The sequence below is a fragment of the Urocampus carinirostris genome, chromosome 15 (assembly GCF_059441175.1).
Source record: "Urocampus carinirostris isolate Australia breed hairy pipefish chromosome 15, RoL_Ucar_1.0, whole genome shotgun sequence".
Taxonomy (NCBI): domain Eukaryota; kingdom Metazoa; phylum Chordata; class Actinopteri; order Syngnathiformes; family Syngnathidae; genus Urocampus; species Urocampus carinirostris.
This window is the reverse complement of record NC_142363.1, coordinates 31,660,029-31,673,308: the sequence shown is the minus strand read 5'-3', so window position 1 is coordinate 31,673,308 and position 13,280 is coordinate 31,660,029. Positions and strand designations below refer to the sequence as shown.

General features: G+C 39.1%; 1 protein-coding gene across 11 annotated transcripts in view; it reads left to right on the top strand.

Annotated features, from left to right (window-relative positions):
• The window catches only part of mark3a (MAP/microtubule affinity-regulating kinase 3a), a 40,502-nt gene that overhangs the window by 3,650 nt on the left and 23,572 nt on the right, over positions 1–13,280 (top strand). For 10 of the 11 annotated variants that reach the window (XM_088353668.1, XM_088353666.1, XM_088353664.1 and 7 more), the window contains exons 1-4: positions 2,851–2,997; positions 8,032–8,220; positions 9,825–9,878; positions 13,159–13,207. In XM_088353668.1, coding sequence (XP_088209794.1) covers positions 2,860–2,997; positions 8,032–8,220; positions 9,825–9,878; positions 13,159–13,207 — 430 coding nt within the window. In that variant the 5' untranslated portion in view covers positions 2,851–2,859. Of the gene's footprint in view, positions 1–2,850; positions 2,998–8,031; positions 8,221–9,824; positions 9,879–13,158; positions 13,208–13,280 lie in introns of those variants that run through there. The other variant, XM_088353662.1, reaches the window with a different exon arrangement.

The window sequence follows — 13,280 nt, the reverse complement described above, 5'->3', positions numbered from 1 at the left end:
TAAACATTCTTAATGGTGTAATCGCAAACACCTTCTAGATGGATGGACTTTATTTATCCCTTTAGGGAAATTCACACTTCCAGCAGTATCCTTGTGTTGAAAAATAGAATAATAAAATACAAAAATACCCAATATAACGTTTTGATATCGAGTATTTGGATAGTGCTAGGGGAAATACACACTGTCATAAAAATGGGGTAATATGCAAATGTGGGGGTGGGGTTTAATGCGGGCTTTTACTCCCCCGGGTGGAGTTAAAGAGCCTCATGGCATTCTATTCTTACTCATCACAAAAAGCAACTGTCATGGTATTTTTGACTTTCTGGAATATATTAAAACTGATATTTTATGTATCCCATTAGGTCAAATATAACTTTTTTTGTTTCAGTTCCAACCCCTTCATTAAGATGTGACGATTCTTTTAACTCAGAGTGAACAAAGTTAAATAAGTTATAACATATTTGTATTTGACAGTGTACTAGTATCGTGGGTGATGACAAATAGCTTTATGAAAAGAACTAATGCCCAAAATGGCTCTCAACCACACGTCCATGTTTGTTTTGACATTTCCAATAGGAAAAAGACTGTTTTACCCGTTTGTGTCAACGAGACCAGGACTAAGCCTTAAATTAAGATGAAAACACTTCAAGTTTAGATTTTGAGTGTTTTCTATTTGTCGCTCGATAAAATGAAGGATTCTATTTGTATTTCAAAAACTAGCTAGGTTTGTGTGAAGTCTCTGAAGCTTTAAAGGTGCCATGTCTTATTTCAAGTACTGGTTCTTCTGCTCCTTTTGTCACCTTTCTCATTGTTTCCTCATTGATATTTCAAGAATCCGGTTATAATTGTTATTTATGAGCCTTTAGCTAAGTGGGCCTCTGTCAGCGCTGCTTCCTTTCTTCGGGGTAATTGACAATTCCATCATTTTTTTCAGTGAGAAATTGGCCGATCGTAATCAGGGCTTGTGTGGTGGCAAAATTCCTATTCGAAACAGTTTTTTTTGTTTTTTTGTAAATTGGACAGTTTCGTCTTACCCATTGATCATCTGGCAACAAATGTATGTATGAATGAATGAATGAAAACTTTATTTTGAACATTAGAATAAAAATGGAACAAAAACAATAACTCAACAACAAAATAATGTTACGTAATATGTTCGAAAAGGGGTAGTAAGAAGCAGATGCTTTTATGCCCTACCCCTTCATCTTCCCTATTAAATACACCAATGATAATAACAACAATAGTACCGTATTTTCCGCACTATAAGGCGCACCTAAAAGCCTTTATTTTTTTCAAAAGCTGACCATGCGCCTTATGTATGTATCAATATTAAGTTGCAAAGTCTTGCAACTAAAGCAAGCAGCCGCCGACTAGATTTTCCCCCGAAGGCGAAGTAGTCCGCGGTATATGCTGGGATTTATATACCAGCGTTTCATTTCCTAACCAATGTGTCAATCATCATTTGAATCAGTCACTATTGGCTAAAGTTATTGGGAGGTAAAGGGGGCGGATCCTTTTTATCATTTACAGGCTCGCATAGGCTTAAGGGGCGAAACGAAGCCTGCAATTGGCCGAAAAAGATGAATGTGAATCACAGATTGGGTTGCACTACGGCATAGAGAAAACAGTTTTTACTATTCTGTATTTGTAAATATTTGACTCTCCTGGATTTACTACACTCACGGTTGTAAGAAGACCATGGTTACGTATCATTAATGAACGTGAAGGCTGCAAGAGAACTTAGGTGAGCTATGCGGCTTTATATTTTCCCGGTATCTTGTTTTAGAACGATCTTGATGTTTCTGTGATGAGTCTATTTTGAAACTAAATTCAATTCAAAGTGTTTGTCATATGCACAGTAAAGAACCCCGTTTCCCTGCACAATAAAATTCTTACTTTGCTGTCCACACAGTTGCCAGCAAAAAATAAAATGGAAACTAAAATGTTTGTTTGGTGACATCGTACGGACACCGCATCCGCACGTGTCTACGACACGTATTTACTTCTTTGCAAGCTTTGGGAATGTTAAGGGGGTAATAAGTTGGACTGAACTATCTGACTGTTTTGTCCACGTTTCCATTGTAGCGCCTTATAATCCGGTGCGCCTTATGTATGGAAAATATAGGACCAAAAACTATTTTTGGGGGTGCGTCTTATAGTGCGGAAAATACGGTAATAATATTAATAACAACAGTTATGATATAACAATAACAACAATGACAACAAAGTTAACCATAGTTGTAGACTCACTATTCCCAATCTCTCGTATCACTCATACCCCATTTTCCTCATCTCTGTATTCCGCTAGTAATGTTTTTTTGAATTTAAATTTGAACACGTGACTAGTTGGACATTGTTTGATCTCGTCCTGTAAATTGTTCCAAAGTTTGACTCCACACACAGACACACACATGCTTTTCCTGGTTGTTCTCACCTTTGGGATTATGAATTTACCACAGCCCCTTAAGTTATAATTTCCCTCTTTCCAAATGAATAATTTATGGATGTTTTTGTTGACCTTAAATAACAGTTGTGCAGTGAAAAATATTACTAAATCATCCAATTTTAATAATCTGGACTGCAGGAATGAAATATTAGTATGATCTCGATATCCTATCCTGTGTATGGTTCTAATTGCACGTTTTTGGAGGATAAAAAGGAGCTGTAGTGAACTTTTGTAATTATTGCCCCAGACTTTTGCACAATAACGTATGACAATCAAAGTGGTCCCTTTATGCTGAAAGGCCAGCTTCCTGTCTCAATCGCCAGCTTGCCGCCCGCTTGATGCGGACAGGTTATTAGCCCCCTCCACCCCAGTTTGCTCCCTTCCTCCCTCCCCGTTTCCTGTCCTTGGTCTCTATGGTGGTTATCGGCAGAGAAGTTGCGAGCCGTGTGGAGGCAGCCGGCGTCGGTTCTGGACATTCCGTCATCGTCGAGCGCCCGGTGCCGTTTTCCGACATGACGGGCTCGCAAGCGGCCAGGAGGCATTGCAGCCTCGTGAGTAAACAATTGAAAGCGCAACCCTGATGAAAAATATAGCCTAAAATTGATGTTTTGTAAGGGGTAGGGGGTGCAATCGGGTGGTCTGTGTTATTTTTCACTGTGAGGGTTGTGTCAAAATAAGAAATTGGGTCATTTGTCGGAGCCTAAGAAGACTAATGTTAAGGGGGTCATTTATCTTTTGGCCTTAGAAATGAAATCAGAAAATGTTTTAGGACATTGTTCAAGGGTTAAAAAGGAAAGTTTGAAGCTCTGGGGTGTAAACGACATTTAGGGGGTAAAATGTCGGCATCATTTAGGACCGGGGTCTGAAACATATGGCTCGTGAGCAAGATGGCTCTTCGTGAGTACATCTGGCCCTGACAAAAATCAAAGGAGATGGTGATCTCCTCCTGAATTTCCAATTTTTGTGTATGCGACACTGAAGCACCCCAGTTAACCATTTGTTCAGTCCAAAATATATAGGGGAGAGTGTTATGAGTGTTATAAGTGTCATGGTGTTACACCAACAAACTTGATTTTGGCTGCAAGTCTCTACATGTCACCTTTATATGAAAGATCATTAAACAATCCATGTTCATTTTTGAGACACTTCATGATGAAAACCCACATAACTATTTCTAAACACCCGAAAACGCCAGCCAAGCACCCAGAGCAATTTGATTGGGTTTGAGGATCCCTGCACCCATATCCTTCTCCTTTTTAGTATTTTGTACATTTCTACAAAGGTATTCTGGTCATACCTTGTTTTGAAACCATTATTTACGACAAAAACAGCGACCTCAAAGATCTTGATTGACTGCGGGAGAGGGACATTTTAAGTGGTCTATTTGTTGATAGGCTCTGTTGATTGCGTCTGACTGGTTGACATTTTCACCGCTAGTTCAAGATTTCTGCAAACCTGGGTTGCACAATTGTCTCTCATCGTGAAGGATGCAACTAAGTATGAATCCTGTACTTGTTAGTTGTTCTAGCAGATTGGCCGCATGTGGCAACTACGGAATGGGAGGATTTCAACATTGGGCAAGGAAAAGCAAAGTTTGGCGGGCTGCCCGGCTAATGAATGGCTGATGGATACTTTTCTGTTCTAGATTTTTGTAGTCCATGGAAGCAAAGAAACCAGGACTTTTTGGATTGTCTACCTTTTGGTTGTCCTTTCAAAAATTCTTATTGTGTGGTCAATAAAGTTCCTCATTTTGGGGTCAATTTCCAGTGGTGAACAACCCCATGAATGTAATTTGGTGGTAACTACCCAGGGCAGGGTGTGGACTTTTAGTTTTGTGCGATAGGTATGTTCAGGAACCTGTGTGTCTGAGTACGCATAGTTTATAGTCTGCAAAAATGAATTCTTGCACCATTGGCTGATAATTGAGCTTATTTTCCAATTTTTTAATTATTTCTCTAAAAAAAAAAAGAAAACAAATCCTCAAAATGATCGAACTTGTCCGATTTGGAAGTTGGCAGATCAATTTGCTTATTTTACGAATGCTTCTTTACTGAGATCAGAAAACAATACTTAAAATGAGAAGAATGGTCTCCCATTTACAATATCAGCCTATTCTGCTTATTTTCTTTTAATGCTAACGTTTTAATAGACAATGATGAATATTTCGTGCAACAGAAATATCTTAATGAAAAGTAAGCAAGCATTTTTGTCAATTTTAATGAGAATTCTTTCTTTTTAGTGTTTCACTTAAAGGTACAGTAGTTAGAATCGGGTGTTTAGGTAAAAAAAAACATTGAAGGCAGGAGGTTTGTTTTAAGCCACAAACTTAGAAAGTAGCTTCTACTGTGCATACATGCATTTTTCCCCCCAATTTCAGCTATGGTACGTTTCAGCAAGCCAAACAAGAAAACAGGTTCAGAGCATGGCTTGTTTTACACTTGCAGATCGTTTTCAAAAAAGAAAAATTCCAATGTATGTGCAGTATTTACTTAGTCAATCCCGGATGCTTTTAAAACGCACACACGTACAAAAAAAACTCAAATCGATGTGTGTTGAGAGTTGGTGCCAGCAACAACGTTCACATGACCAGTCCGACACGCAAGCACGCTAATCAGGTCGACATCCAAACGCTCGTTTATCACATGAGCTCGCTTGTGTACGCTATTTGTATTTGCAACCCATCCGGATCTCTTTTGCTTCTCATTTTTCAGATAAATGCACAGCCCAAGTTGATTCAGGGGTCAAACCTTTTACAACTTGCCACTGTAGAGTGTGCAAATATGGCTTTCCAATGAAATGTAATCCTTTTTTTTTTCCATTCTTAAATATATTTTGACATCATTTAAACCTACATTATGGTTGCCCAAATTGCACAGAAAATAAATATTGCATATTGTGATGAAGTAACAATGCTTGACATAACAATATTTACATCAGGGGTCACCAACGCGCGGTGCCTGTGTGCCCCCTAAGAATAACAAGCTGCCGACCAGTTCTGAAAATAGCACATCAGTGATGGGTCAGTCCTAGGAAATATGATTTCTCCCTGGCATGAGAAGTCATTGACATGATCAGTATCAGTGACTTTAAATGCATGATCAATTATTCTCATTTTTTTAAAATTAGCCTTTAGTTTGTGTATGTAAATCACTCATTGCCTTTATACGAGGCAGAGGTTTTAGTGGTTGACTGAGCATAAATTAACCCTACTTCTAATATTACAACCTGGTGAAAACATAGTAACAATATAGATAGATAGATACTTTATTCATCCCCGCAGGGAAATTCACACTTCCAGCAGCATCCCTGCGCTGAAGAACAAAACAATAATAAAGCAAAAAAAATACAATACACAAATACCCAATGTAGCGTGTTATATCGAGTATCTAGATAGTGCTACACAGAATACACACTGCAATAAAAATACGGTAATATGCAATGTGGCGGTGTGGTTTAATGTGGGCCTTTACTCCGCCGGGTGGAGTTAAAGAGCCTCATGGCATGAGGAAGAAAAGATCTCTTTAGTCTGTCCGTGGTACAAGACTGTGACAGCAGTCTGTCGCTGAAGCTGCTCTTCTGTCTGGAGATAATGCTGTGTAGTGGATGTGATGAATTGTCCATGATTGACCGCAGCTTTTCCAGTGCCCGTCTCTCAGCTACTGTTGTCAGGCTGTCCAGCTCTGTGCCCACAACAGAGCTCGCTTTCCTCACCAGTTTATTGATCATAGCATGAAAAGTTGCAATTTTACAAATGCATATCCAAATGGAAACCCTTGACAAAAAAAGTAGCTCTTTGCTTCACCGCGTTGGTGAGTAACCCCTGATTTACATACGCTCTCATTCAGGTGTCTATTGGCATTTTTTGTCACATGTCAGAGGAAAGAAATGCCTATGTACTATTCAAAACGGTTATACTCTTAGAAACATTCTAAAAATGGCATGCTTAAATTAAATTATGAATTTGTATGTGTGTGTGTTTTTTTAAAATCTTATTACTTATTTTCCGGAGGATAAGGTGCACCGAAAAAATCCCTATATGGGCCAGAAATTTGAAAGTGCGCCTTATACATTGCAAAATACTGATGGATAGAATTGGAAATGCATACAGTATTTATTCATGTGCGTTACTACACAAGTTTTGACAGTGTACTACTGTACTTGTGCAGTGAACTGTCAATAATCCCTCACCTAATTTGCAAAACAATTGTATGTAATGGGAATCGTACCCAGGTCGTGGTCGTGAGAGCGCCGAAACCTAACCACAAGACCACCTCATCATGCCTTTTGCGTTGATTTATATCTTTAAGGGCGACTTTCTTTTTTTCCCAATTCTCTAACATCCATTTTTGGCACTGTGAGTAAATTTGGTGTGATAATGATATAAAATTGAATGCCTTTTTGGACATTATCTGTATCTAGCGGTAAGGTTTCAGCGCTGATACCGCTGCATCCCGGGTTTGATCCCTTTTGCATACAATAAATTGCAAATTTGGCCAGCGTCATAGATTAATCGTTCCACCAAATGTATATGAAAATGCATAACGGTTAAAAACTCAGATACGGTTGCAAAAACAGTGGTTTTGGGGTGCGCGCCTCATCGTGCGGGAAATACGGTTTATTAAAATGTTTTAGGCTCACTAGTGCCAGATGTATGTGGCTGAAAGCTCTATTGCCAATGCTAATAAAAAATATACTGCATGGAAAGTTAACTACTCTGTAATAATGCTTATAATGACACACTTTAGATTGCAGTGGACATCGCAGAGCTCATTTTCTCATCTTTCTCTCTGCTCTTGCAAGCGGAAACACACAAACCTCCTCTCGACTTGATCACTAAAACGCCATAAATCTTTGAGATTGCTTAGCCACTTATCGTATCTGCAAAATTCGCCTAAAATCCTAATCCAAGACATACCCAAAGTAAATTAAATGCTGTTATTGAACCATTTAGAGATTATAGATGTTTTTGAAAGCTAACAAACTGAAGTTTTGTCCTGAACTAAAATAACCACTGCTAGAGCTACTAACACTGAATAATATGAGTTGGAACACAAAGAGATGGAAGGTTTTTATTCTCACCTGAATTTTGTTTTGCAATCAAAAGCCTGCAAACTCATGGGCATCTGTGCTGGAAAACGGGTGACACGGTAGCTTGAAACCTTACCTTTTTAGAATTGATCCCAATCTGAAAAACCTATCATTGTATTTTACACATTTTTCTATTGGTAGGTCTAGGCGTTTCCTGAAGTGGCCATTTTGAGACATTCTGTTTACAGCCATTCAAACTTCGCCTGTGTGTATTATACTTTGGCCAATTTTTTGACATTGTGGAAGAGTTGTAAATGTTTGACTTCTCTTTCTAGAATTTAATCCACCATTGAGCACACTTTCGCGTAGTAATGGTACGTAAAAATGAATCATGATTGGCTTTGCGCACGTTTACTTTCGGCTCTGATTTGAATACACTCCGTAAATGTGTACATATTTACGTGGGTCTGTTGGTGGGCCGTCGGAATGTTAAGGGGTTAAAACTGTGTTTTCTCTCCGCATTGTAGAGTAACACCGTGTTGATTCCCTCTCTGCAGCACACGTCCTCTCACAGCAATGGCCGACAGGAAGTCGGGAGCTCGCGCTCGTCCCGCTCCGGCCTGCGTTCACGCAGTTCCGAAGAACCTCAGCAGCCTCACGTGGGGAACTACCGTCTGCTCAAAACCATCGGCAAGGGCAACTTCGCAAAAGTCAAGCTGGCTCGGCACATCCTCACTGGCAGAGAGGTAACGGACCGCAGCATGACCTCTTTGTTAACGATGTGAAAAAAAAAAGTTTTGTTAGCCTAATAGAACTGTGTATAAAGTACAGTAGACCCCCGGGATTCAAATTAATCCGTCGCAAAGTAAAGTTGTCGTATAGCGGGGGACAGAAACCTATGGTAATCTAAACTGTCAAGTTTAAACTTGAATAGACACTCAAAACAAGGAGACAACTATCAATGGATTATAACCTTGCAAGGAGGATCGGGAGAAGAGCATTCATTGAATTCCATCCCAATTCCATTCCGTCCTAAACCCCTCATCAAAGCCCCTTCTTTTTTATTAAATATTCTGAGCTACAAAAACGCCCCAAGATGTGTGGAAATCAAAAACTACAACACGGTTGGCCGATAGCAACATCGATGTAATAGTCAAAACAAAGACCTGGCATCTTGTAAAATCTCCTTTGCAATGGTTCAATATCAAAAACTTATCAATAGCTATGGTAAGATCTTGACCCGATCCAGAACTGAAATTCGGGCCGGGCCTAAAATCTCAATCATAACTTCGGGTTTGGGATGTGCCGGGCTTCTCTCTCGCTGACTTTAAAAAGAAAAATGTATCCACACTTGACGTGCGTTTGTTATTGTTCTTAGTTATTCTTTCTCTGTGGAGGATCTGCACGTGCGATGGATTCTGTCCCCCTTCGACGCAGCGTACTTATGTGTAATATATGTGTTCGATTAAATTACATTATACATAAATAAACGTTATGTACCTTAAGTAAGACTTAAGCTGGTACAGTGGACCAGGTGGTGAGGAGAGGCAGACGGCTGATTAAAATACAAAACTGATTTGAAAACGTCCACTTGCGAGGATTCTCATGTCTTTAGATGATTTCTGACCTTTTAATCGCCTCCTTAATTTTAATAACGATCGGATTGCAGATAGGTTACGGCCAGGTACAAGTCTCATTTCTATGGTTGTCATGCTTTTGATTCTCCCTTTAGCATCACTGCAAAAATTCAGTGTTTTGTCAAACTAGCTTGCGAAGCACACAAAATCTGGTACTGAATAAAGAGAAAGGCTTTATAGGAGGTAGTTTGGCCAAGAGCATTTTGGCGTTTTCCTAATTCAGGCTGTTATTTTATATAATGTTGACCAATGGCACACACGCATCGAAGATATTTCTTCCGCAGTCATACACACGAACACTGCAAAGTTTGAATTTGATACATAATAAATTCAGGCACAATAATTTGTTGTTGATATTGTGTGTGGGAAGATTGGCCTAAAAAGGGGCCAGAAATACATCATATTCCAAACGGTAAAAAACGATATGAGGCGGGGGCGCGGCATCCCAGGAGTCTACGGTAATTTATAGAATTGTGCTTTTTTCTTAAAATGTTAAAATAATAATACAAGTACCCAATATCTTAAAATGGGGCCGGCTAGCAGAATACCGATACCTGTACCAAAACGGAAGCAGGAAGTAGTTCTCATGTTTGTTTTTTTTTGTAATGACTTCGCTGTTGCAAAATTGCTCAAGTTGAGTTTTTTTTTCTCGGACTAAACCATTGGAGTTGATCTTCCTACTTTGTTGACAAATGTTCTTGTTTTCTGGGCAGGTGGCCATTAAAATCATAGACAAGACGCAGCTGAACCCCAACAGTCTCCAGAAGGTAATCAGTTTGTGTGGAAACATTTCATCACAGCAGAAAGCTTTTCGAAAGGTTGCGCAATGACATTAGCATGAGTTACGCTGAAAGCGGCAAAGTGCATTTGCAGTCGCGCCAAACTCGTTCCCATCGCAAAAAGCCGCTTGTCATATGTAAATAAAGCTACGGCGAGAGGGAAGAACCTTTGTTCCTAGACATGTTCGATAAGTTTTTTTTTTTCCCTTTCGGTATTACTCATGAGTGCTCACCAATACTCATTCTAGAAAACGGTAGGACAGGAAAACAAACAAACAATATCAATCTCATAGTTTTCCAAGATTTGTAGGATTGTGAAATAATTTAGGGTTACAAAAAAAAGTTGTCCTTTTTTACATTGAGCTCAAATTACTTGTTTTTGGGGCATTCAATGGTGGTGGTTTTAGTGTTTCAAAGATTTATCAGTCAGTCTATCAACCTTCATGTGGGGGTGATGGGTGTTAAAAGAGAGCCATCCGGATAGACCGTGAAGGGAGCTCCAGACGATATTTATTATGAAACGAGTTAAAAACAATGCTTATATAGAGCTAACAAGTACTAAGAATCTTCCTGAGTTACATTCATGCCAAATGTTAATGAAAAAGTTGTAATTATTGCTACTTGTTTGCAGTTTTTTAGTTATAGTCTAGTCATCTTCTTTCCTTACATGTTTAGTCTGCCTTCCTGTAATTTTATTAATTCTTTAAGTTGTATTTGTATTGTTGATTTTGTTTTTTAACCGTCTTGTGTGTCAGTGTATTTGATGTTTCGGTTGTTGGATGGGAAAGATGGCAATCCGTTGGCTAAAAAGTGTTTTAGAAATACATTTTTGATTCATTTGATTTAGAGATTAAGAACCTAAGCCGGAGCCCGACTTGAAATTGGGTCGGGTCATGCCTAAAATGTCAATCGTTACATCGGGGTTTGGCCAGGGCGGGCTTCTCTATTGCTGACTTTGATTATTTTTATTATTATCATCCACCAGACATTGTTCTTCTTCGTCTCTATTTCCATCCCTAGGTGCCGCACGTTTTAAGAACGTGTTGCTGCTGTGGTTACAGGTCTAATTTGTGAGGTCCTTTCTCAAGGTTTTTCTTTTTCCTCACGCTGAGATTTTGAGTTGTTTCTTGCCTGCATGTTGGTTTAAGATCAGGCAATTGTGTAATTGTAATCCTGTGCAGTCCTTTGTGCCATTTTTGTGATTAAGGGCTATATAAATAAATGTGACTTGACTTGACTTGAATTTTCAACCTGTCAAAATGACAGTTGAGCGCAAAATTTTCCTGTCAATTTTGAAAAATAAAATAAAATCTGGCAATGATGGAAAATTACCAGTCAGTGCAATCTCTGCAGACTCGGAAGCATAATATGTTTGTATGTTGTATGTTTATAGTCTTCTTGAACATGATTTTCGGTACAAAAGACAGGCTTTATGTGTCGCGCGTCTGCGCAGAACAGGGCTCTACGCACAATGCGCATTCGGCTCTGTATACTACCCGTTTTTGTACTTTTTTTGTACCTATCGTCTTGTAGATTTTAGATGTTTTCTCGGTAATGCAAGCCTTTTGTCGTCCCCCTTTATTGTTGTCCCCCGTAATTGTGGTATCCAATCCAAGCTGCGTAGCATTTCCTTTGTTTTTTTTGTATGTTTGTTTGGGGACAGAGTTCCGTCACCCGCTACTGGTGAGTGTGACCACACCAACTCTTGCCCCCATCTCTCTCGGCCAGGCCGGCGGTGCTTTTCCATCAGTTTTTCCAAAGCGCTATTGATTTGTAACCCTTTTGTGTGCCATTAAAGCCCTGAGTCATGACAGCCAAGCTCACGCATGCACCAAAACCGTTTTTTTTTTTTGTCATGACGCTTGATTTCTTCCCGTGTTTATTTTCGGAAACTGCGCTGTCTTACAAGACATCAAAAGTTGAAATGACTTTGATGCGAGTTTATAAATAGACAAAACGTTGCCCCCTTTGCTTCATGGCAGCTCGTCTGTTGACAAATCCCTCGAGAGGGACCGGCGTCACCACGGATTGAAGCCCCGCGCTAATCCCACGGATCGGACCTTTTGTTCACATCTGCTGGTGTCCGGATGTGCCAGCATATGTGACCCGGCATAGCAAAATGAGTCAGAGTGACCCATATTTAACTAATGAGATGAGGTTTTGGCATGAGTTATAAGATTTAACTCAGCTTTCAAATGATATATCACGCATTATTGGATGGCCAGTCTGAAATGTTTTTTTTTCTTTCTCTTCCAATTTTTAGCTCTTTTTTTTTTTTACATCCACTCCAATTTTTTTTCCCCTTGTTACTTCTCTTTTGTTTTTTTTTTAAACTATCATGGATACTGTTTGAACTTCCTTTCAGCTTTGGTATCTTAATGTTTTCAACAAAGGATTAAAAAGCCATTTTGTATGGGCAGCTTGATCTTTGTTCGTTTAGTGATGTCTTCCTTGTTTGAAGCAGCAAAAAACAATCGGAGGATGTCCTGTCAGGTGCAGGGTGGTTGTCTCATTGCTTGTCTTAACTTTTGAACCTCTGTGCTGCATTTACACCCTTTTTCCAACATGTATACAGTACTTTTCAGACAATCGGTCATTGCTTGGCTCGTCATGTCATTTGTGAGCTGGTGAACTTTTAAAATCGGAGATCGGGCTGAATTCTCCTTTGTCGATTGTGTCGACTTTCTGTGCCTTGCTGGCCTTCACTTTCTTTCCACTAGCAATAATTTAAGAAAATTATTTATCAGCATCCAAAATATACTAGAAGGGTGTTTGTCTTTCTTAATCAGCTTATGTACTGTATTTATTAGTGTACAACGTGCATTACTTTTTACCCAAATAAGAATTTAAAGTTTGGGTGCGCGCTTTACACAAAGTTTTACTAGTATACTACCATATTTGTGCAATGGTGAATTTGCAGTAATCGCAAACTTTGGCTGCAACAAGGATCAAATCCAGGTCATAGTGGTGAGAGCGCAGAATCTTAACCACTAGACCAGCAGTGGTTTGGATGAATGAGAAAAGGCATTACGTTTTATCCCATTATCACATCTTTCATTCACTACCATAATATGATATATAAACGCAAAAGAGCACTAGGGGAACAACTCTTCATTTATACTTTTTCTACATCTATTCAGGGCAATGTTTTTTATATTTGAGCAACATTTTTTTATTTACAGCTAATGTATATGCCCCAATGATCTCTATTAGCTTTCATTTCTTTGTAGTCACACTTCTTTCTAATGGGCTTTTCGTTACCTTACAGCTCTTCAGAGAAGTCAGAATAATGAAGATCTTGAATCATCCCAACATTGGTAAGTGTGTCCTACTGACCTTCTGTTTTACTGTAAATCCGCTTTTTTGTTCTTTGAGGTTGGGAAAATATGA